The following is a 25,733-nucleotide window of genomic DNA, read 5'->3' on the forward strand; positions in this document are numbered from 1 at the left end:
AACGATTGAAATATATCAGGGTTTCATATGCGTGCTAAAGTAAATAAAGTGTGCTAAGTTCTCTTGTGGAAGAGTATTTTAAATTGCTTTCCAGCCAGCACACTTCCCTGGCAAAGTTGCCAGGTCCATTCCCCCTAAAAGAGGACACATGATCACCATGAGAAGTGACCTGCTTGATGTACCTCTCTAGTTCTACATCCTAGAACTAGGCTGAAACAGCCCAGTTTGAGAAAACTATTTTCATCTGTGGTCAGTAAACCAGATACCCCCCACTCACCCAAGGGAGAAGCAAACATTGGAAGGAAGCAAATGCTGCTTCCAGAAAAGATGCTACAAAACATTATAGTGTCCAGTTATGTATGTGAGAATGAAAAACTGATGGTGGTGTTATTTTAACTTTAGTTGGATTTTGATCCCCCCCCACACACACACAAGAACAGAGGAACATAGAGACTGAAACTGGGACATCTACAGAAGGAAGACCCATCTTTTTTGACCTATTAATGCAACATCCATGGACATAATCTGACATTCTGAGCATCCTTTCCTGGCATTCTTATGTTGCTATGAACTAAAGGGCACTCAGCCTATTGAAAACTGAACTGTAATTAGTGATCCTGAGAAATAAACCAGGTCATGTGCTGGTGTTTTGCTGATAGCTTCTGCTGCAGTAAAAGGATTTGGTTCACAACAGAAAGCAAGGTAAATAGCAGATCACTTAGGGGGAAGAGAATCCTTTGATGTGGGTCATGTGTAATTGGTGCAAATAAATAGTCAGACTTCCATTAGTATTTGTAAAGTATTTCTAGGGCATCTTTATGGACAAAAGCCCGCTGCTAGGTGACATATATGACAAAAGTCCATGTAATACAATCCTATCAAATAAGAAAAAAGAGCCTAAATTAGTAAAATGAACATGCCATCAATGAAAATAGTCCAGGCCAAACAGTAGTAAAATCCAAAATGCAAGTAGAGCTAAAAAACCACAACAGAAATATGTTCTAAAATATTATTAGAGGGGGAAAATTGCAGGAATGGGGTCAGATAGCAACTTATTCCAAAGATGTAGAGACATTGTGGAGAGTCCAGTGTCTTGTATACAGTACTTGTTTAGCCCTGAAGGATACACACATGAAAAAGGCCTCTGTTGTTGATCTTAAAGGGCAAGAAGACGGATACAGGTGAATACAGTCCTTGACATAAATTCAGAGATGAAAAACGGCACTTGAAATTTGTCTTGGAATCTCAGTGCCATCAAGTGCAGTGCATCCACTTCGACAGCGGCACTCAGGTTTTGCCAATACTTTCCATTAATGAAGGAAGCAACTGCTGGCGTGCAACCAGCTTGCAAGAGGTGCCAGCTGGTTCCCTAGTTCTCAATCCAGAGGCAAGAGGGAGTGATGCCAAGGCAATGGAACTTTCTGGCTGTCTTGCTTTGGAGTTGCATAGTTACACAGGCAGAAACGAAATGGTGTAATTCACTAATTAATGAATTTCCAGTTGGATTTTGGATTGTGCACTAAACCACTCAACTGGTGCACAGTGAGGAATCCAAATGGAGGTTCATTAATTAGCAATTTGCCACTGCGAGTTACACCATTTTCCTTCTGGTGGTATAACTATGCAGTAGGATTTTGGCTGTTATCTACATTTTGCACTGTTGATTGAACACAATAACCTAAATGTTTATGTTGCCATTGTATTAATGGTAATGCTAATATTTGTTAATCAGTGTATGGTCATTAGATTTTATAAGCAGAAACAGCTGGGCCTATTAAGAGGTAACTGAAATAATTTTTTTTAAATGTAGAGTTCACTGGATAACATTAAATGAATTCTCTTTAAGATCACATTATTTTGCCGTGATCAGGGGAAGCAGACTTTTTTTAAAATTGGGGATCATATTTACAAATTATAAATGAGATCTCATAAATGTTCCACTATCAGGATTTTCCTAAATTAAGGGGACACTTTATGGAACCAGAGTGTCTCGTAGTTTGTTTCAATGTATTTACACTAACACTGTGAATTAAGAGTGTATTCTAAGCTCTTTAAAATAGAGAAGATAAGACTTTCAAATACATACATCTAATCTGTAGACATACTGTATCTCAGATTATTAATAATCAGGGAGTGTCTGAAATACAAAAGGAATTTAGGCCATCTTGGAGCGATATAGATATAAGCTGATGTATTTTTCTTACTCGCTCTGTGAACATGGAAATCCTTTATAACGTATTTACCACATTTGCTTTAAAAGTAAAATGGTCTTTAAATAAGAACTCAGCATTCAGATTTTTCCCGCTCAATACAATTGTATTTATGGATTTTTTTTGTGTGTGGTATGAAATGTACATAGTGTCATTAAACATACAGCCTCCATTCACACATAACACTAAACAATAATAGAGTGATACAAAGATGTACTGTACTGAGTCATTACTTCATAACCTGCTGGATAGCTCAGTGGTTTAGGTAGGTTGCTACAGAACCAGAGGTTGGGAGTTAATTCCCAACTGTGCTTGGGATATTCAATTGTCAGGGGAAGTTTATAGAGATACAAACACACACAACCTCTTTCAGTATACAGTATTACCTGTAAGGCTAAACTGGAAGAGTTCTGAACTCAATTCACAGTCAAGAGTGTAAGTTTGTGGTCAATATGAGACCCTTTCATGTTGTTGAGCTGCAACTTCCTCTGTCTTCCACCACTAATTCACTTGCAAGGAACAATGAAATTTGCAATCCAACAACACAGAAAATACCATAAGTTACAGAAAAGACCATAAGTTACCTGCTACCCTTGATCTCAAGGGAAAGGTTTTATAATGACCAAAAATTTGGTGGCAGCAGGGCCATGCAGAATACATTGAATATGTTGTATCAACAGCCTAATTCTCTGTGAATTGTTCTATGCAAGGTGGCAGTGATGTGGTAACCTTGGCAGGTCTGTGGCCAGTTGCCCCACAACCTTCCTCACAAGCTGCCCCCCAATACAAACTTACAAACACCACTGTGCTAGCAGCAAAACACAACCATCACCACCCAAACCCAGTAACTGTGAGCATTTCCTGATAGATTTAAAGAATTCCCCAACCACCACCTGTTTGCCTTTGCCACTGAAATCTGGCAGTGCAGTTAGAGAGTCTGGCAGTGCAGTTAGAGAGTCTGCAAAAACCGGATTGTGAAATGTACATGGAGTCTGCCTGTTGCTTGTACTTGATATCAAAAAAGTCATCCTGCAATAGGAGAAACTAAATGATGTCAGTCTGTCCTGACATTCCCCACCCCCCAAAAATATATTTTTTCCCAGAGAACCTCTTGCAAACATTTTCTCTCTTTATTGTTTTATCAGTGGTATCTGTCAACCTTGTCTTTTTAGAATTGGCAGCCGTATCTCTTGAAGAAGACCTGGCATTTGAAAGACCTATTGACTGCCAAGAGAGTGAACAAAATAAATGGTGCCTAAGCCTTCGGAAAGACCTTCTGGGGAGTGGAGGCTGTTGCTTCCCCCCCACCCCCTTACTCAACCCTCTTTAATTTAAGCTGGCTGGATTCTTGTAGGGCTAATTATGGACCCACGCAACTCACCACAATGTTTTATTTCTCTTTATGCAGGCAAGTGAGAAAATGTCGTGGAACAGAATCAAAGGATAGACGAGAACGGAAGGTTCTCTCCGATTGGGATTCTACCCCTCTCGCCACGTCGTCTCACAATGTCAAAGAAGGGTGCCAGCTTTCGAGCTAAAGGAGAAAGACCGGACCCCTTAGCTGCCTTGCAAGCTGCTAATGAAGAGCTCAGGGCAAAACTCACAGACATTCAGATAGAGCTCCAGCAAGAAAAGAGTAAGGTGTGCATCTTCCCCATCCCCCACCCCCAAGTTAATCAAAAGGAAAAACCATCCTGCTAACTCTTGTTTCCAAAACGCAGAGATGGAAAATGCATGCAGAGATGTTTCACAGCTCTTTTCTTATGCTGAGAGAAACCACCATTTAATTCAATAGACTTCCTGATTTGTGTGTGTTAATAAATGACCCCATGTGTGAAAGATACACAAGATATGAACATACCAATATATTAGTATCAGCGTATTGGGTTCTCTCTTTTGTGGAGTGCGGGAGTGTTTGCAATAGGGCACAGCTTAAGGTTTGAAAATTGAGAATCTGATCGCACAAAAGATGCAATAAACATTAAACAAGGCCCTTGTCTTAATATGGCTCTTGAGGAATGGAGCCTGAAGGTTGCCTTGGATCTATTTCTTTATTTGAATGTGCATTTTGATGAATTATTTAGAGACTTCTCTAATTGGTCCCCTATGGAGGCCAAAGCAGCTGGGTTGTCAGCATGTACTGTTCTTCAAGAAGTGAGACTGCCAAAATGTAGGGTTGATGGCACAAATCCATCTATGGTACACCTTAAAGTGGCTGACGTGACAATTTCTAAGGAGAATAATCTAGCTTTTACTTCTGAAATTAAATTATCCTTGGCTATTTGGAGACAGTCTGAAGCATGTATTTTATAGTAACCTAAAGAGAAAGGAGACAACTTTGAAGACAAATTATATTTCATCGATACTTTGCTTTGCACTAAAATTGACTTTTAATTATGATGTGAGTCCTGCTGTCCCCCCTTTCCCAGAGGGTGAAAAGCCCTCAGGCAAAAATTCAATGAGTTTCAGCCTAGTTTTGTCACTCACATTACCTTTTATAAAAGGCACAGAGTCAGCCCCTACTACCCCTTTCCCTGTGTGAGAGTTTCTGCCACTAACCCCTGGGTAAAATCAGTCTGGCTGGCACTCTAGTTGACTTCACTGGGATCCCTGGAAGTCCAAGTCTGGAGAAGCAGTGGGAAGGATGAATCCCAATCAGGAGTGCAGTCCTTTCAGGGAGGGCTGGTCAAGGCAACACTGGGCTCTGCGGTGTTGATCCTCCTGGAATTTCTTTGCTGCATCTGTTGCTGCTCATGTCTCCAGCACTGAAGCTGGGTTGAGGTAGGTGCCATGGCTCCCATCAGGGAGTGGTGCTGGATTAGTGGGCTGTGTTGCCAGAGCCTCACTTCCCCAACCTCTTCCATGGCCAAATGGGCTGGGCAGGAGGAAGTGGCTCCATTTGTCCTCTATCAAGTCCTTGACTGCCTCTCCCCACAGCTTCCAACATGGTTGATGATTATCATGAGGGCCGAAACTCACTTTTTCCTGGGCTTCCCTTGTTTTGTGGAGTGAGGATGAATGGCCTACTAGGCTTGCTTGAGGTGGCCCCCTCACCGACGTTAAGCAGTGGTTGCAAGCATATTGTATATTTCCGTCAGCATAATATCAGTGGTGGAACTTTTAGCAGCAAATTGCTAGAAGTGAAGAACTTTCCCATTATACACTGACTTCTTAATCTGCAGCAATTTGAAAGTGAGAGCTACATATGTACAGCTATGTAGATATGTACAGCTAAGTCCAATATTAATCCCAAGAAAAATAGACCCATCAAAATAAATAGGACTTTTTATTCACTAGTTGTATGAGTTGCATTAATGTCAGTGGATCTACTTTATTTGAAATTAAAATTGGACTTAGCCCATAGTGACTGAGAAATTGCAGCTGCCTGAGACAGTAAGTGTCTATACTGGTCAAATCCCAAAATATATAAGAAATGGTTCTTCATTGTGGTCTCTGTGAATCACACATGGATATTCGGTTTTTCTATACTCCGTCTCTTCTGTGTCCACTGAGTAATCAGCATCATATAAACATAGCCACTGCCACTCAGCTTGATCCTACACCTATGTCAATCCTGAGACTAATCCTCAGCTTTGATATTGAAGAAGCAGAAAAAGACCAAGTAGATTTCCTGTTCCTTGGACTGATCTTTGGAATCAGATTCAGAACTGACCAGAGAGCATGAACACGGCAGTTCAACAAAATGGAGACTCCATTAGACACCACCCAGAATCAGCCACATCTAAGAAATCTCAAATCCTGCCACCTGATCAACAGGAATGGGGTTGGAGGCACTATTTTATGCTGTCCCCAGGCCCTCTTGGAGAGGAAAACTCAGAAGATGGGCTGAGGGACTTCTGTTTGACACTATGGCCATTGGCCTATGGGGTCCCTCAGGTTCTGTTTTCTCCACAATGCTATTTAAGGTCTACATAAAGCCACTGGGAGAGGCAATCTAGAGTTTTGAGATTTGGTGTTGCCAGTATTCTGATAACACCCAACTGTATCTTTCCTTACCATCAAAATCCATGGAAGCTATTTTAGTTCTAGATCAGTGTCTGGCATCAGTAATGGACTGGATGAAGATGAATAAACTGAAAGTTAATCCAGATAAGACAGAGGTCTTCCTTTTCAGCAGAAAGGCAGATCAAGGAAGAGGGATCCATCCTGTGTGGGACAGGGTTGCACTCCCTAAGGAAGCTCAGGTATGCTACTTGGGTGTGCTTCTGGATTCACCTCTGAGCCTGGATGCCCAAGTCTTGGTAGTTGTCAGGAGTGCCATTGCACCGTCGAAACTAGTGTGCCAGTTCACCCTTTCCTAGAGAGATGTGATATTGTGTTTTTAGTTATGTAAGCCACCTTGAGTCCTTTTTGCAGGATATAAATATTTTAAATAAATAAATCACTGACGAGATTCTTTCATGAATTCAGGAAGCCATCCACCAGACGTAGCTACATATACAAATGGTGGAAGTTTTCTTCCTTTGCCCATTCATTTGTGAGATCCTACCTCATGCCTTCGTTGCATATGGTGTTGCATTTTCTCCTATGTCTAAAGGAGAATGGCTTGTCTAATTTTTCCATGAAGGTCTGTATGTCGACGATAGTGTCCAAACAGCCTCCTGGCTCCAAAGTGTCACAATATCTCAGAAATCCAACTCTCAAGACATTCCTTCAGGGTGTGCAGAAGGTCTTTCTGGCTATACGAGCTCCACCTCCACAGTGGTCATTTTCTCTAGTGCCCAGCCAACTCCTGAAACCACCTTTTGACCTCATGGCTATGGTAGAGGAAAGACATATCTTTTACAAAACAGTGTTCTTGGTGACTATCACCTCAGCATGAAGAGCAAGTGATTATATGCTCTCTGCAACTCCACAAGAATAAAGTCACAGTTTTTCCTGATATGTCTATCCTTCCTCCCTAAAGCAGTGTCAGATTTCCACCTTAATTGGCCTCTTGTTCTCCCAGATTTCTTTCCATTGCCTACTATGGAATTAGAAGAAGCTCTTCACACATTAATGTCCATTGAGCCCTGGTCCTCTACACCTCAAGAACAGCATTTCCAGCAGTCTTAACAAGCTGTTTGTTATTAATATGGGATCAAAGATGGGTGAAAATATCACACACAGCCCAGTGCTTATCTAAATGACTTGTGAAAACAATCACAATCTTACTATCTAGTAAAAATACTAATCCCGGAGTCTTTGAAGGGACACTCCACCAGGGCTGTTGCAGCCTCCACAGTCCTTTCTCAAAAGGATACAGTTAAGAGATATTTGCAAAGCAGAAATATGGCCTCAGATCTTGATGTTCTTTATAGCAGGGATTCCCAACCTCTGGTCTACAGCCCAATTTTGGTCTGTGGGCTTCCTGGAACTGGGCCACAGAGACGAATCTCTGCCCCCCCGTAACACACCCCTCCACGAGCGTGACATGCCCCTGTGCGAGTGTGACACGGCCACCCGTGAGTGTGACATGCCTACCTGTGAGCGCAGGGGTGCTCCGTCCCCTGCACACGGAGCTCCTACCCCACCAACTGGTCCGTGGTCCCAAAAAGATTGGGACTGCTACTTTATAGGATGAATGCATCAAGAAAACTTGATGCTGCATTTGGAAAAGCAGTCATTTCATTGCTGTTGGTGTGACATTCCATCATCTTGTCAATGAGCTTGTCAGTCACTGGCATGTGGTCCACAGACACCACATTGAAGAACAAATTACTTACCTGTAACAGTGGTTCTTCAAGTAGTCATCTGTGAATTCACACAATTCACGCATCCTCCCCTCAGTTTGCTGTTTCAGCCCTAGACAGCAATGGACTTGGGGAACTGAGGGATAACCACTAGGTGCAGGAACATGCACGGTACCGTGGTGAGGGCTGCCCTAATGGTTTTCTGCTTTAAACTCTACAATGTTCCAACAAGTTTTGTATAGGAACAGAAACACTCATATGTATGAATTCATAGATGACCATTCAAAGAACCACAATTACAGGTAAGTAACCTGCTCATCCTCAGAGAAGTAAACATATATATATAAGCACATTTTATGCAATATATAGATATTGCATAAAATGTGCTTGAGTTAATTTGTATGTCTTGATGGATATTTAGAAAACAATATTGTACCATAATTTCAAAAGAATTAGATTTGCTGTAGTGAAGAAGACAGTGTGTTCTGCATGGGAATCCCTTTACAGGCAGCTTAAAAACTTGAATTGTATAAGATGTCAGAGCCCACCACCTGGAGAGAGGTAAGATCAGGTTCAGGCAACTTTGAAGCAATTGCCCTGGCTATCAGGGTCTGAGGATTGCTTCTTTCCACATAATCCTATCCAGGCACATTCAAGTCAGCAGCTTTACACAGAACAAGCCCTTTTCCGTTATTGGCAACAAAGCTGTAAATGTTTGCTAGAAAGGCTAGCCTTCCTTGCACTTTCAAAAAGCAGTAAAGATTTTCAGCTGGTATTTAAGCCTGGGGAAGAACTGAGCAGCTTCACTAATTTAATATTTGTTATTTATTACTGTGCCCTTTCTTATCTTCCTCTGTTGTCAAGTTTAATTATTTCATTAGTCTACTGTAGCCCCCCCCCCCGCCAAAGTAACTTTTCCAGGCTCTGAGATATTTACAGGAGGAAGGGAGCTGTGTCTTGAATCAAAAGTGAGACAGAATTATTTTAATAAACAAAATAAATAAGAAATTGTGAACCAGAATTTTTTGTGCTGCTAAGCTCTGTTTACAACGTACATTTCCAGAGAGTATATTCCATCTCTATAGCTTCTAAACAACCTGTAAATACCAGACAAGGACTGTTTATGTCTTCAGTGAATCACTGAAGTGTGTCTGTAAGCATCACTGGTGATTTCTCTGGAACTTCACAAGCGCTGCCAAAATAATGGATGAGACAGTTTTCACCTGAAGTAGTTTAGCTGGGCCTTTAGCTGGGAAAGAGAGACAAGGAAAATAATAGACTGAACAATATACTCGTGGTTTGTTTCTTCCTCTTTAAACTGTCTATTTCTTGACCTCAGCTAGATCTTCCCAAAAAAAAAAAAAAAAGGCAACAAGGAAATAGGCAAACATTGGGACAGAAAAGCATATGAGCAGTAGCTGATCTGGGCTATAAAAAGGAAAAAGGTATTGCCCTACATCCTGATTGTTAATACATGTGAAATTAGAAGACTGTAAATAGTTATAGTTTCTTGTGTATTATTCCACTCCTACTCTCTTCTGCGTCACTCCATTTCATAACATTAAACTTCATCCTGGTAAATGGAAGCCGCTTTAGACTTCTACAATATATTGATTTTATTGGACTTTGCTGTGCTTGGCAGTAGCCTCCAATCTGTCCTCTTAAGTATTTTTTTAATTAGGTTTGGAGGACCCTATGGATTTGGGGTGCAGGGCTGCAAGGGGAAGAGTGGAGGAGAAAAACCTGTTGTGGGAGGACACATTCACTTGTACAATTTGGATATCTGAGCTGTAAAAGAAGGATCATCAGAAGTGAATGGTTTAGACGAGAGTGGTTTGGTTTGGTGTGCTTGCTAGGGCAATTTGTAATGTTGCCTAAAAACGTGGAATGTTAGGCCTGAAAATTTCTTTCTTGGTGTTGAATGTTAGAAATGCTATTGTTAAAATTTAAACCTGAAAACATTTAGTTTGTTGAATTAGCATAATTGGTTTGCTAATTAAATAATGTTTTTTAATTTTTTTAAAAAGCAATTTGGTTTACAGAGAATTATATTTGGTGCAGATTGATTTGCCACCGTTGACCTCTAGTGGGACACTTGTTATTGGCCCTTCAACATACTCTTTTTCTTCTCTAGGTCAGCAAATTGGAGAGGGAGAAAAATCAGGAAGTCAAGCAGATCAAAGAACACGAACAGCATAAAAACATAGTGATTGTAACAGAACTCAAGGCTAAACTTCATGAAGAGAAAATGAGGGAGCTCCAGGCTGTTCGGGAAGGACTTCTAAGACAGCATGAAGCTGAGCTGCTTAGAGTCATAAAAATTAAAGATAATGAAATTCAAAGACTACAGGCCTTACTTAATACTGTACGGGATGGGACGCCTGATAAGGTTAAGACAGTGCTTTTCTCGGAAGCAAAAGAGGAGGCCAAGAAGGGATTTGAAGTTGAGAAAATCAAAATGCAACAGGAAATTTCAGAGCTTAAGGGAGCTAAAAAACAAGTGGAAGAAGCTTTATCTGTGGTCGTTCAAGCTGACAAAATGAAAGCAGCAGAGATACGGAGTGTGTACCACCTTCACCAAGAAGAAATTACCAGGATAAAAAGAGAATGTGAGCGGGAAATTCGCAGATTGGTATGTGTAGACTTTATTCATCTTGAGGGTTTTAACAGAAGGAAGGGGATGGCCCGTGTGTTATTTCCATTTGCAGTTTTGCTAAAAATAGTTTAAATTTACATGACTAAGCATCCAGCTTTTGGACTATTAATCTTTCTGGGCAGACTTTCTGATCCTCCTAAGGTTGATCCATCAATAATGAAAATGCCACTGATGAGCTTGTCTTGGAAACATAGGCTGTACTGTAAGCAACAGGCTGCAGGGTTTGGGTCTATGTTGTCTCTTGCGCTATTGTCATGTTATCAGCTTAAGTGACCATTTTAATTCCACAGAGAATGTGCATCGCATCATCACTGGTTAGTTTTCAGAATTCTGGGTTTGTTTAAATGTTACATCTTTAAAAACAGGTATGTGCTGGTCCTGTCTTTCTAATGCTTCTCTTGAGTGTGTAAATAGTAAATTGAAGTGGAGATAACCTTTCTCAGTCTACTTTGTTTGAAGATTTCATCTCCATCCCAATCCAATGTTTGTTTGTAGACTGCCGGGCATATTTATTTAATTTTTCACTGGATATAATGTTTATGTTCCTAAGGCATAAAACACTTTTGATTACAATAGAAAATCTGAAATAGTATACATTATCTTATTTTTGCTTCTTGACTTCATTTGAAGACAAAGCACAAAAACAAAAAGGTCATCACAGTTCAAAGCAGAGATTAAGTGCAATTAAGGTCGTTCTTCTCAGGGCCTTAAGGACAGTTTACAACAGAGTGAGACATATTACCGTATTTTTCGCACCATAAGACGCACTTTTTTCCCACAAAACAGGGGGGTGGAAAGTCTGTGCGTCTTAAGGAGTGAAGAAAACAGATTATATTTTCCTGTTTTCTTCTCCTAAAAAATTGGTGCGTCTTATGGAAAGGTGCGTCTTATGGAGCGAAAAATACGGTACATAGTGGCGTATGTAAGGATTTCTGCCTGTTGGATTGTAGCTGGTGAATGAATTTGATGGTCCTATGTTATGGTTTTGCTAAAACAGAAAGCAATTGCATGTGCTATCACTTTGTACCATATTTTTATCCAGTTAAGCATATGTGTATGGCCTCAGTGCATGTGATCCTGCACATTTGGATTGTACAGTATTTGTAACATGGATATGCTTTGTGTATAGGAAAAAGTATAATGTATAAAGCAACCTTTACGTCATTTTTATTTCCAGGACACTGGATTTGTAAGATACCATAGGTATGGTGGTACTGGTTAATATGGAGCAGAGAAAACAATCAGAATTATTGAGAAATAATTATTTCTATTATTGCATTGAAGTCCACATTTAATATTTCCTAACAGCATTTTGAAATACACATTTGTCACAAAGCATTCTTTCTGCATTTAATTATTCATGGCAGATAAATTCTCAATATAGAACTGCAGGTAATTATAGAGCTTATTGCTATTTTCTATGCTAGGAATGGCAATACCAGATTCATATTTAGTTCCATGTCAAATGATGCAGTTTTTCACAATTACAGGATCTGTTCAAACGTATATGTAGCAGCAACCAGAGTGGCTGCTGGAGATTTGCTATGTGAATTTTATGGTATATTTTAATTATTCCTTTCATGTTTTCATTGCAGATCAAGTAAAAATTGTTTTACTTTATCTTATTACTGTTATTCACCCCCCCAATAATAATTTTTGGGGAGAAAAGCACTGCATAACCCTGATTAATAAACAGATGTACAGTATAAATTTTCAGAATAAAAGGTAGGGGTTTTATCAAAAATAAAACAGATTCGACATACTAATTTGATGGGAAGGGTCTCACAGCAGAGTTTGTCCATGGTACTGTCTCATAAATAGAAGTGGGAGCACTTTCCATCAATTCTTCCTCTGCCTTGTGCCCCCAATAATTTGCCCCAGAAGATTTTGGGAGGCTCTGAAGCAGTTTTGTAGCATATGAGCAGTTGCTGAGATTATCTTCATCCAGAGGAAATCACCAATCACCACTGTATTGAAATCATGTTAATAGAGGGAGCTCAGGATAGTTCAACTATAGATATTGTTAAAGGGTAACAATAGGCAGCTAAACTGCCCTGAGCTCCTTTGAGTTAGGGTTAGATATAAACATAACAGATCTAAATGTCATCTGCTAGAAACCATTTACAATAACACATGATATTTCCGGTCTCCTAACCTTAACATTTTATGCGTTCAGATCTAGAACATAGATTATGTTGGAAACACAGCACAGTACTTTAAGAACCCAGTGGAAACTATTGTCCCTCTGCTAGATGGTCTTGACATGTCTAGTAGGTCATCCCGTAGCTCAATGGTCCCCAACCTTGGGCCTCCAGATGTTCTTGGACTACAACTCCCAGAAGCCTTTGCCACCTGCTGGCCAAGGTTTCAAGCAGCAACTAGCTCTATGATTGGTAAAGGTAAAGGTAAAGGTTCCCCTTGACAATTTTTGTCCAGTCGTGTTCGACTCTAGGGGGCGGTGCTCATCCCCGTTTCCAAGCCATAGAGCCAGCGTTTTGTCCGAAGACAAAACGCTGATTGGTGGTGCTCCTCAAATTATGTTATGGACTACAGTTGGCTGGCGTATAAAGACTAAACTATGCACTGTGTTGGCTATATAATGCCCTTTGCCTTTGAAATAAACTTCTCATATGGCACCTTCCCTCTCCGTATGTCAAAAATGAATAAAAACACTATTATTCAGTGCTGCCTTTTATTAAGTACCTGAGATGCTACACGCTGTTTTAATTTGTTTAATGTTATTGAAAGTTAGGTTTTAGCTAAGGACAGGGTTTTATTTATTTTAAGTATCTATTGTTGGGAATTTGTTGTATTTATATGTGTGTTTAACATGCTGTAAACTGTCCAGAGACTGTGCACTATGGTGCAGTATGCAACCTGAAATGAATTGATAAATATGTAAATAAATGCACCACTGATCCTATTTTTTTTCCTGTTACTGCAAAGTCAGTGTGCATGGGCTTAATCCTAATCGGGAGCGCCATGAGCAGGTAGATGTTTTTAAATTCTTATTTTTCTCTCTTCTCAGGTGTTAAGCTACCTCACCTAGGTTATTCATATTATATTTATATGCTGCCTTCACACTCAGACTGCTCACAAAAATAATTCATTTGAAAAGGACACATAGAAACACAAAATCATCTGTTGCTAAAGCATGAGTGTATTATTAAAAAATTGAATTAGTGGCTATTTAAGAGTCACTCTGTGAAGCCCATATTTTACTCACCCATTAAAAACATTTCCCCAACATCCATTCAACTGCCCGAAGCCCTTTTGAAAAGAAAAATGGTATTTCCTCCCTAGAGACAACCAGGCTAGTGGGGAAAAGGGGGGGGAATCCACAGACTGGGAGCAGCCACTGAGAAGGCTAGGCCAGGTTACTTTTGGGGCCAGTGAAAGTTGTTGGGTGAAGTTGAATTGGGGTTGTTTTTGTTTCTACAGCTTGCACATTGGGATAGGTTGACCTTTAGGGAAAACTGATAGAAGGAGAAAGAGTTAAGTCTCCTTAAAATATAGATTACATCTACTTGTGTAAACAGGTGCCTTTCACCAGTGGCCCCAGGTCAGCAATGAACCAAATTACATACTAGTATGTGCAAATCAGTGAATTTCTTTTCTTTTCTTTTTCTTTTCTTTTCTTTTTCTTTTTTGTCATCAGAAGGATGTAGCTGGAGCCAAGCTATCTATAGCCCTCACAAACCCGTGTTTCAAATCATTATTGCCAAGAAAGAGCTGCGATTTGGAAAGGGAAGTAGGAAAGGCTTCATATACAGTACTGTAGGTGCAGTCCCACTGTCAGCTGTATCTTCATAAAATGCTTTTCTTACACAGTCTGCATTTCTCTGTGAAATGTGTAATTTTGCCTCAAAAGAGCTTTTATCAGGATCAGAGCATGGCAAATTTATTTTGACTACAACTCCCAGAATCCCCAGCACACATGATCTGTGGTCATCTTGGTTGATGGACTGTGGTTATTCAAAAAGTAATACCCCCATCTTAAAAAAATGGATTGAATTGAAGTGATGTTCCATACTACCTAGCACTGGATAATTGGTTTTTTTTTTTAATCCCATTAGTTTTACTTCATTCTGTAAACTCAGTTATTGTAGCGAGAATTTCAGTTTTTATGGATGCATACTTTAGTATTTTTTACAAAATAGGAAACAGTCATTGCTCAATTCTGGTAAAGGACGAAACAACTCACGACTGTTGAAATCAAAAGTGCCATTATTGCCTTGTGTGTCATTTCTCCTCATTGAAATAACAGTTCCTTTTTCTGCCTTGCTACTTTCTGTAGTGGGATTGTCTCTTGGCAAGACTTTGAATAGGCAGAGAAACAAAATTTAACTTGAATGTGGATGGGTGGTACTAAATACTGCCTTTTGTCTGTCTTTCTATCCTCGTAGTTTCCTATCCCGCCCCCCAGTGTTTAAATTTGGACTACACCGAGATGGTGAAAAATTAACACAGGAAAACCATCATAGCTACAATTTGGCTGGGGAAATACTATCCTTTTAGGAAAAGTAGCAGTTTACTAATCAAGCAACAGGGTGACATATTCATGTTAGCCTCAATGACCCCATTTCTCATGGACCTTGGATTAGAGCCAGTACAGCGCTCTGAATGGTGCTTTGATTTTGTAAAGATTACTGGAAGGAAAATACATTTTAAGCAAATACGTCCTGTTATATTTTGGCAGTATCACTGGTTTAATGTAGAAGGTCTATTAAGCTTTTTCATATGATCTAGTTATATTGCAATATCTTTGGTTCCTCCCATTCACCATGCACTATGTATTGGCAGAGTTCTGTTTAGCAGGAGGCAAATTAATCCCTGATGAACAGTGTAATTCTAGAGTATACTGAACATGCTTCAGGAGCATGAAACCGTGCATCATTATGCTTATAACCTATTGTTTTGTAGATAAAACAACAAAGAGTGACATCTTAAAGGTTACAAATGATTAGATTTTCAATAATCTTTGTTGTTTGCTGAAACTGAATAACATAGTAGCCTCTCTGGGTTTTCCAACCAGAGGCAAAAGGGACACATTTTTCATCATCCTATAATATTACAGTGAATGGGACACATTTTTTCATCATCCTATAATATGATGTCAAAAGTTCATATAAATATTGAAGTGAAGGACCACAGATCACCAGTACTAATTATAGGAAAATAATTTTATTATATCCCTTGTAATAGAAATAGCAGAATCCCGAACACTTAAGGGGGCAGGATAGCTTCCAGCTCTTCCTTATTACTCTTTTAGTTGGAGAATGATAATCTGAAAAGGACTTTTAAAAACCCAGTAAAACACAAACAACCCCCAGATGACATTTGCAACCTGAATCTGAACTCTCCTCAAACAAACAGACCTGGCAAAGGCCTGCCATTATTTTTTTCTTAACTCTTATTTACATGTTTTCTGCATTATCCTTGAAGTGATGGTGCCCTATCTGACAAAGTGGAATTTTCTCTAAGAAAGCTCGCAATCATGATTCTTAGGGGTCCAATAAAAAAGTACCACCATATTCTTATATCTGTGTGATCTTAAGAATCACACGGCCTTATCCTAATTCTTTCTGAAGAGGACAGTGTCCTCCACGTATGGTGGCTCTCCGTTGATTGGAAATGTAAAATGCCTTTTGTTCATCACTTAATACGTCCTGTTATATTTTGGCTTCTGTCGTCAGCTAACATCATCCCCATACCAGGGCTTTGGCACCCTGCTGTTTCTTCTGACTGCTGTGTATCTAGAATTTAGTTGGTTGGAGAGAAGTTCTGCAGTGGATAACTAGATTGTGATAAAAGATTAAAGCCCCTATACAAGTTCCCCATGTCAGTGTTCTGATATGGATCAGGTCTCTTACTGATCCTTTAGAGCAAAAAGGTAAGCCGCCCCGAGTAGACATGGTCTAGAGGGGCGGGGTAAAAATCAAATAAATAAATAAATAAATAAATAAATAAATAAATAAATAAATAAATAAATAAACAAACAAACAAACAAACAAACAAACAAATAAATAAATAAATAAAATGTAGCTGCTTGCTATGACTTCAAAATAACATATAATTTGACCCTCAGCCATGTTTCCTACTTGCCCAATTCTTTAATGTGCTGGAGAATCAATCTACTGCATTGATAAGAATTCTTACTCTGTCCCTTCAATCTCTTGCATTTTGCTCTCATATTCATCTTAGTGCAAGAAATGCATTAACTGGGAAAACACAGTAAAAGAGGAATGGATAGTCAATATCAGAAAAGCTTACCCCAATCAAAGGATTATATAAAGAAAAATCAGAATAGATTGCTATATACGGTTATTGTAAGTATGATTCTATAGGGGAAGTACCCTAGATCAGTGCTAGAGCACCTACTTCAGTGGTCCCTAACTTTGGGCCTCCAGATGTTCTTAGACTTCAACTCCCAGAAATCCTGGCCATCCAAGGTGGTGGTGAAGGCTTCTGGGGGTTGTAGTCCAAGAACATCTGGAGGCCCAAGGTTGTGGGACCACTGACCTGCTTAATATGTCAGAGATAACACGGTCATTCACCAGGATTTCCAGCTTGAAAAGGATTTTTAGTCACAATTGCTGGGAAACCTGAGTATGTGGAGGGTTGCTTCCAGTCATTTTCTGTCTAGGTATGCAAGTGGTTAGGCTTAATAGAAGGCTAGGTAGGTTCCAAGGTTGATCCCTGGAGCTCTTCATTTGCCAGTCTGGATCCAAGATTCCCATTAATGACATATTGTCTGAAGAAGTGTCTCTGTTTCACTTGATCTCAGGATCTTTTGCTGCCTCCTTGCAAATAAAGGACAACTGATTTACCTTCAATTACGGGACTGCAAAAGGTGATATGGCACATAATTGGTTTCTTTGGCAATTTGCTGGAGAGGAAATATGTAAGCCTTATATTAGCTGATGGCTGGCATGGATGTTCTCATTTGCATTTAAACTTTTGTCTTAATCACATGGCATTTCTATCTTTTTGGATAGAGATGATGCAAATCTAAAATATTTCCTTTCCACACCCTCTGCTGTAAGGGCTGCATTAGCAATGCTTACAGAAGCTCCCAAGCTATAAGCAGCTTCTGAGGCATTACAAATTGCATGTTGGTTTTAATACAGTCTGAAAAATAATGGCCATGCCTCTGACAACCGGCTGGATAAAAACAATATTAGAAATTGCATTTTATAGCATGCGCGGGAAAAGAGGGAAGGAAGGGGAGAGAAATCCTCATATCTCATGACAAGATGCTTGCATAATTGGCAGCAGCGAGGCTCGCAAGCTGTTTATTAATTAAAATGGATTCTTGGTCCAGACAACCTGCTAAATGTAAAGGGGAAATAGTCATGCTGTAAAGCAAGCCGTTTCCTTTAAAGATGATTGGTTCTCATTCTCATGTATATTCATGGCGTCTGTTTGACAAGTAGGCCTTCTGTTATCAAAAGTAACCAGGGTAAAATTATAAGGAAGGCAAGGCACTGTGAGAAGTGCTTTCTAGAGTAATGAAACAAATGTGTAAGCTAGTCGTTTTGGGATATTCACCTGGATACTGACACCGCACTCCCAGTGAGGTAATTCCTTTTCTGTCCTAATATTGCCTTTGTGTTGATAGTAAGGAGCAAAAGAAAAAAAGAAGCCTATAAAAGTGTGCATTTGAGTTTGGTTTTTAATTCTTCTTATTTCTTTTCTTTTCTTTTCTTTTTTGGTTACTATATACTAGATGTTTAATTTTCAAAAAAATGATGTTGTCTCTCTTCCACAACTTCTATGAGGGGGAGAAAAAGGCTTTTATTTCCTTTCTTGATACAAAATATTCCGTTTTTCTTCTCAGAAATTACAAGCAAGAGGCATTTTATTAACAAGAAGCAATTTATTGATGCTTTTAAAAGACAATATATTTTTATTGTGTGTGGGTGTGTGATGCCACCCCCCATAAACTAGCATTTTGCCTATTGACTGAACTTCTTTGTCTTTAAATAGGATTTAGGTATCTAGATATTTAATACCTTCCCCTTCCTTTTTTATAAGTACATCTGTGTTATAGCATGCATATACAGTTCAGGAGAAATGCATACCAGCTAGTTCTTTGTTATTTGATAACCTATAGTAGACTACAATATTTCTGGTGCATTAATTTTTTTATTATATGTGCATTACAATAATCTAATCATATATAAGATTTCTACCAGTCAGTTGGTAGTTAAGTTATGATGCATGAAGTGTCCCACCCCCATTCTTCTTCATGTCTTGTTTTCTGAAGCACAGGGGTTGAAAGAGATTCCTCTTTGATCTTTTCTCTTGGGTATATTCAAACAAAACCATTGCTCCTGGGGGTGTGGGGAGGGCAGTATGGCCAAGGATCTTTCCATAATGTATGCAGATGGTAAAAAGAAAATACTCCTGGCATGTGCGTGAAATATCCCCTATAAGTGTCTTGTCTGCAGATCAGGTATAAAGTATGTGGCAAAGGGAATGGGAGGGCTAACAGCCGGTGACAGTGTGTGACAAGGAGATGCATGTTGGCTGGGATTTAACTTGGCATTCATTATTTGTTTACTTTAAACTGCATAGGTTTGAGCAGCATGGTTTTGTTTATACACAGATTTTTTGTCACTAAATACACAAATAAATACTGTGCTGCGATTCATCTCCAGGAAGTGGCCTGAAAAATATGGGTCTTGGACTTACTGAAGCCCCTGTTGTTGTTTATTTATTTATTTATTGGACTTATATACCGCCCCATAGCACTACAAGCACTGTTGATGAGGCAGTTCCTGGTCTGATGGAAATGGCTCAGCCAATCCCCTCTTCTGACCTGTTGGCTCCACGTGGCAACTGGGGAGGGTGTTGGGGCATGCTGTACAGTTAATACAATAGACTCCTCCCTCCCTCCCTCCCTCCCTCCCTCTCTCTCTCTCTCTCTCTCTCTCTCTGTGTGTGTGTGTGTGTGTGTGTGTGTGTGTGTGTGTGTGTGAGAGAGAGAGAGAGAGAGAGAGAGAGAGAGAGAATCAACTGCTTATGCTTTGCAGTTATGTTGGGGAGGCATAAGAGTTATACATGGATTTTGAACTACACAGGGCTCCTGCACCCCTAAGCCCAGCATTGCTGAAGGGAGAAGTGTAGTCCAGATTGGAAGTGTTTTAAAATTACCGGATTTCTTAAGAAGTGTTCCTTTCAGTATTGTTATGTGCTCCCAGCTACTACACCTGTAGAACAGTTCTTGGAGCAGCCCTACCTAGGTTCTGCTTCCTTTTGAAGGAGAAATCACTGGAGACTAACTGTATATCTGTGAAACCGCATCAGTGGAGGTACAGCAGGAACAACTCTCGAAGACTGTACCATTGGTTTTCAACAGCTTATTATCAAATTGATGGAAATGCTATGGAGAGCTGGAAATAAGTAAGTGGAAACAACTGCTTAAATGCCCTGCACCACATGTCAGCCCAGCTTCTTTATGTAGTGACTGAAGAACCAAAAATATATATTTAAATCAAATATATTAATTCAATTTCTTCAATGAATCCAGAGGATACTGTGAATCCACAAGAGCAATAGGATGCTGGCATAGATTATAGCGTGTTTCAAAGCCCAGAGATTCCTTACCACACCAATGCTGAATAAAAATATATCACACCAATTATGTGTAATTCAGGTAATTTAGAAGGATCCAGTGGCATTACTATTTATTTTCAGTTTATAGTACTGATAAAAGGGGAAGAAAATACATGGACCATGGGCTACACATGGAGCCAGGGAGCGGCCACCAGGGGCCTCTTGCATGACCCTGCTGAACATGTCAGTAAAAGCAGAATGATTTTAAAAATGTGAAATTCAGAATTCATCTTTATCTTCTCAATGAATATCCAGATTTTAAACATATTTTAATCAGATGATCCATCACTGATGTCTCATTTGGAATGAACAGCAGGAATGTGCTATTCCAATATATTTGTTTAGTTCAGCTCCCTGAATTCTGCTTGGAGTAGGATTCTGGGAGTTCCTACCCACAGATGCACACCTGGACACACCAACATTTCACTCGCCTGAAACAGGGTCTCTTCCAGGCTGTCTCTGTCCTATATGCTTTATAAAAAGGAAACTGCCACAGTGCTTCCTGGGAGGCCTAGGTCTTTGTGGCAAGTACGTATCATTCTTTGGAGAAGCCTTTTAATAAAGGAAAACGGACAGTGAGACTCTGACTCCCATGCAGATCTCCCAACGAAGCACTGGAGCAGTTTTCTTTATGTACAGGAAGTGGACTCCAGACAGCCTGTTCCAGGTGAGTGAAATAAACATAGATGTGTGAAGGTCTCTGTAAGTATGTGACTGGGCAGGAATGCCTGGAAGATTTTTGGGGAATTGTGGAAGTTAGAGCCCAAATAATAAGAACAAAAAAAAATTACACACCTCTAGTGAATAGCAATGAAGATGGCTTTCCAGAAAGTTTCCCCTTACTGTGGTGTTTCAGGCAGATAATCATAACGACATCTCTTTTCTTCCTTGACAGCAGAAACATACTGGTAATAAAATAAATACCTCAACATTTGTTATACAGTACTCTTGTGATATATAGATGTAGTGGCCATCTCACTCTGCTGGTTCTGTAGGAGGTTTATACTGTCAAGAATGTCCTTTTCTACAATATTTTGGGGGAAATGTTTAACTTCACCTTTTTCTCAGAGGAATGTTGTTTAAAATTACTGCTATTCAATTGTATATTGTGGTTAGTTTTACTGAGTTTATAAGTGACTTTAAAAAAATCCTTTACTGCTTTGGTTTCTGTGCAGTAAAAACAACTGATAAAAAGGTTTTCTAAATAGGCAAAATGACACAAGTATTGGTATCAGAATTTCAGTTCTGGCCAGCAAAAAAGCCTTGAAACATTCAAATATTATTTCAGTTATTCTAAAAGATCAAATATCTCAGAAATACATTTATGAAACTTTGGAAGCTCATAGAAATGATAATTTGCAGTGTGTTTCCTGAGAAACTATTTTCTAAGCAATACTGCTGTACATGTTGGGAGGGAAATTATTGTTCACAATTTCAAATATCCTGAATTTCTTGGACTCTGGATTTATAACAGGTTTATGTCAGCTCTGCCTGCAATATTCTATACAAGAGCCAGTTGAAGATAGTGATTAGAGGTGAGGCTACAAATGATGCTGGATGAGTCCTGTCTAATATGATTTTTTAAATATATTTGTTTATTTAAAAATAGATGGCATCAGCTGAGGCTATTAATGAGATCACAAAGAGGAGGAAGTGGGGGGATTTCCTTATAGTGCAAACTACTTTCAGAGAAAATATGTTCCTCAGGATCATAGCAGAGGAGAGAAAGGATAGATACTCCCATACTGCTCTAATCTCATTAGTAATTCCCAGCTGATGAAGCATACAATGTATTTAGGCTAGTGAGACTAAGGAGCCTATACCCATAAGGTAATAATTCTATGTTGGTGTAAAACCCAATGGACATAGTGGGATTTGTATCTGAGTAGATGTGCACATTTGCACTATAAATTGTGAATTAGGAAGTTTGTGACTCGGATCTTCATCTTACTGAAGTGTGCAGCATGGAGATTAATTAATCTAGTGTCAGACAGATGAATAAACTGGCTAGGTAACTTCAAGTCTCTCTGGGACTCAGGCCTCCTCCATAATATAGTAGTAACAATAATACATACATCCTTTCATGGATTGTTGTAAGGGTTATTGTATAATGTATATAATAACTTCAAACACTAATGTAACCCTGTTTAACTCATTGAAACATAGGATCGAACTACAGATTACAGGCAACATATCATTAGAAGAGGGAATTTTTTAAAGTGCTAAAAGATGTTTGGTTGTCACAGCAGGAGCTTTTTATACCTCCTGTAGTCTGCAAATTAGTTTGCTTTGTTTTATTATTTATTATCCTCAGGAGGTAATCACAGACTATATTTGTAAGCTTGTTTGCTCAGGCATAACAGTCTGGCCGAAACACATCTCTCAGAAGTTAATGCAATGTCAGCTTCTAATAGCATACGGTCTGTAATTTATAGGTTGACCTTCAGTCTAGAACGGCCATGATGAAGATTGGTTAAGAAGGAATTTTTATTCTGATGTCGCTGCAAACAACAAAGAGTAGCATAAAGCTAGGCAGGAGTCATGTCTAGGCAGAGCGGATTGCGCAATTTGATTGCTCCATTGGTTGTGCTGTTCCCATTACGACCAGTTGCACAATGTACTAAGGGAAGTGGTTTGTAAATCACAGTTCTGCCTTGACGTGATTGTAACTACTGTGAACATAAGGTTGAGTTTCACTTCTGTAGCTGTGCAGCAGCATTTTGGCCAATATTTATGTGGATATAAATTATTTGCTCCAATTTAAGATTGAAGAAATATGTGTAGGACATAACATAGTAGGTTTTTTTGTAATCCTTTGTTCACCCAGCATTGTATGAGCTACAGAATCCAGGTTCTCAGACTATGATAAAAACTATCTTTCATTGATATACCAGTAGTACTGAGTTCCAGATCTAATTAAAAGGTCACTGAAACCAAGTGAAGTCTCCCATTGTCTTCAATTATGAAACAAATGAGGTGTTTTCAGTTTAATGACTAGGTACCTCAAATGGACAAAGCAATTATCCAGTGAAAAGTTATTTTCTTTCCTGAGTGGTATTAATGTCAAAGACAAAAAGTGTGATAATCCATATGAATTAATCATTATCAAAGTATTACCTTTTAAAAACAGTGTTTAATTTGTTATAACTGGTGCTGCTTTACAGTGTTAAAAGTCTGTGAATTCAGCAAAATTGAGTATGATCCATTTTTACCTCTTAGTATATAGTCTGTCAAAAGGTTCCCCTGGCAGGGATGCTGCCCGTTGCTATGGCGACGCCAGAGGACTGTACGGTGTGGCATGCATGTGTGTGATTGTGTTTTGTTCTCCTTGTAGATGGAGGAGATCAAATTTAAAGACAGAGCAGTCTACGTGCTGGAAAGAGAGTTAGGGGTTCAAGCCGGGCAGGCTCAGAGACTTCAGCTCCAAAAGGAGGCTTTAGATGAACAACTTTCCCAGCTCAAAGAGGCTGACCGGCATCTGAGCAGCCCCAAGCGGGAACTTCCTCATGCAAGTGGTGCAGGAGACACTTCAGATCATTCAGGAAGTCCTGTAAGCACTTTCTAGTGGTTTTGCCTAAAACAACAAAAATAAATTATGCCAAAATCTTGATGAGTGAGTGCACTTTCTTGCAAGAGGCTTTTGTTTTGTTTCTGTTCTGTTCTATAGCCATGCCAGGGAACCTATTAGGATTTATAATTTGGTCATGCAACAGCTTGGGCTTCTGTTTTGTTTTGCCAGCAGGTAAACATTTCTACTTTCAGCTTATGTTGAGTATTTGTTTTAACGTAGCAGCTTGAAATGCTCTTTCATTAAGAAAATGCATAACTAATGGCAATTGGCTAATTTCCAGGGCTGCTTACCAGTCATGTTGTAATTAACCACAAAAGATAATTCAGTAATGGGACGGGAGGATCAATGAACACCCATTTCCAGCATGATTTTTAGGCATTGTTACCAATACAGTACCAGTGAAACACTGGCAGGATCATCCCTACCACTCGGTAGAGTGAGAGAGCTGCCTCAAAAAGGCAAATGCTGAGGATGAGGAATAATAATGAAGGGCTGGAGGACAGAACTGTGTACCCTATACCAGTGGCTCTTAACCTTGGGTTACTCAGGTGTTTTTGGACTGCAACTCCCAGAAGCCTTCACCACCAGCTGTGCTGGCTGGGATTTCTGGGAGTTGCAGTTCAAAAACACCTGAGTAACCCAAGGTTAAGAACCACTGCCCTATACCCTGCTGTTGCCAGTCCAGTCAGGTTTTGCACATGCAAGGGAAGCACTGTGTTTGGTTGTTGTAGGTTTTTCAAGCTGTTTGGCCGGGTTCTGCAGGTTTTTCTTCCTAACGTTTCGCCAGTCTCTGTGGCCGGGATCTTCAGAGGAATGGAGTTAGCTATGCTGGCCACAGAGACTGGCGAAACAATAGGAAGAAAAACCTCCAGATAACGGCCAAACAGCCGGAAAAAACTACAACCACCATCGGATCCCGGCCTTGAAAATACATTGAAGCATTGTATTATTTGGCTGCAAAATGGCTTTCGCCAGCCCTTGAGTACTGATCAAGGCTTTTGGTTCTAGTTTACATTTTCTAGAAAGTGGATAATATGTCAACTAACATTCTATTTGCTATTTCTTTCATACTGTGCAATCTCTTATGCCATTAAATCTAAATTCACCTCCTGCACTAGCTTTCTGTGTAATATGCCACTCTTCCAGCTTCTGTCTTGATTTGCTAACAATAGTGATTTTTCTGTGGTATTTTTTAAACTTCTTTTCATTGTTGATCCTCATCAAGATATCTTTTGTAGTGCTGCTTAATTTGAAATGTAGATTTTTCCTCAAAACATAAGCACAAAGTCTTTCTGTCCTCTGTTCTAAGCCTCTCCTGCACCTGTTGAATGAAGAAATCCTAGCACCACTGTTAATTTTCATTAGACTGAAATATATCAGTTTCTTTGCTGGAATTTAAAGGGTATTTATAAATGTTTCCAAAGAAATTAAGCTAAGCAAAAATGGGGAAAAATAAAATTGTTTTCTTAAAATATGAAGATGCCCGCTCTTATAGCTGTATTCATTTTCTTCCTAAGTTTAACATTTTCACATATGGATTGATTAAGACCCAATCCTGTGATTTTTTGAGTGATCATTTAGATGTACAGATCTACATGTCCTTTGCGGAACAGCATATGCAATGGTAACATTGCACGTTCCTATTACATGTTATATGTCAATATATATATATATAAATATCATACTACCATGAGAAAATTGTAGATGACTCAGTTGTTTGAAGCAATCAATTCAACAGTGGCACATATATATAGGAAACATTGCAGTAATTTTCAATGTTTTCTTTCATATTTCCGAGTATAACATTTGTGACTCTTGAACTTGCATACACATACTTCTTTTTAATTTTTTTTTTGCATTTGCCCCCTCTCTTACATATCTCCTTTCTTAATTTTTTGTTGGTCTCATTTTTTACAGCATGAAGGCATAGATTACATTCTTTCTATAATTAATTAGGACTGGGTCTGTAGAATACATTTCCT

The 25,733-nt window shown here is 39.3% G+C and overlaps 1 protein-coding gene across 43 annotated transcripts in view; it reads left to right on the forward strand.

Annotated features, from left to right (window-relative positions):
• The window catches only part of JAKMIP3 (Janus kinase and microtubule interacting protein 3), a 145,691-nt gene that overhangs the window by 61,555 nt on the left and 58,403 nt on the right, over positions 1-25,733 (forward strand). For 24 of the 43 annotated variants that reach the window (XM_078391237.1, XM_078391226.1, XM_078391240.1 and 21 more), the window contains exons 2-4: positions 3,619-3,851; positions 10,038-10,535; positions 23,515-23,730. In XM_078391237.1, coding sequence (XP_078247363.1) covers positions 3,717-3,851; positions 10,038-10,535; positions 23,515-23,730 — 849 coding nt within the window. In that variant the 5' untranslated portion in view covers positions 3,619-3,716. The remainder of the gene's footprint in view (positions 1-3,618; positions 3,852-10,037; positions 10,536-23,514; positions 23,731-25,733) is intronic. The other 19 variants (XM_072995387.2, XM_078391245.1, XM_020786115.3 and 16 more) reach the window with 2 other exon arrangements.

The sequence above is a fragment of the Pogona vitticeps genome, chromosome 3, assembly GCF_051106095.1.
Source record: "Pogona vitticeps strain Pit_001003342236 chromosome 3, PviZW2.1, whole genome shotgun sequence".
NCBI lineage: Eukaryota > Metazoa > Chordata > Lepidosauria > Squamata > Agamidae > Pogona > Pogona vitticeps.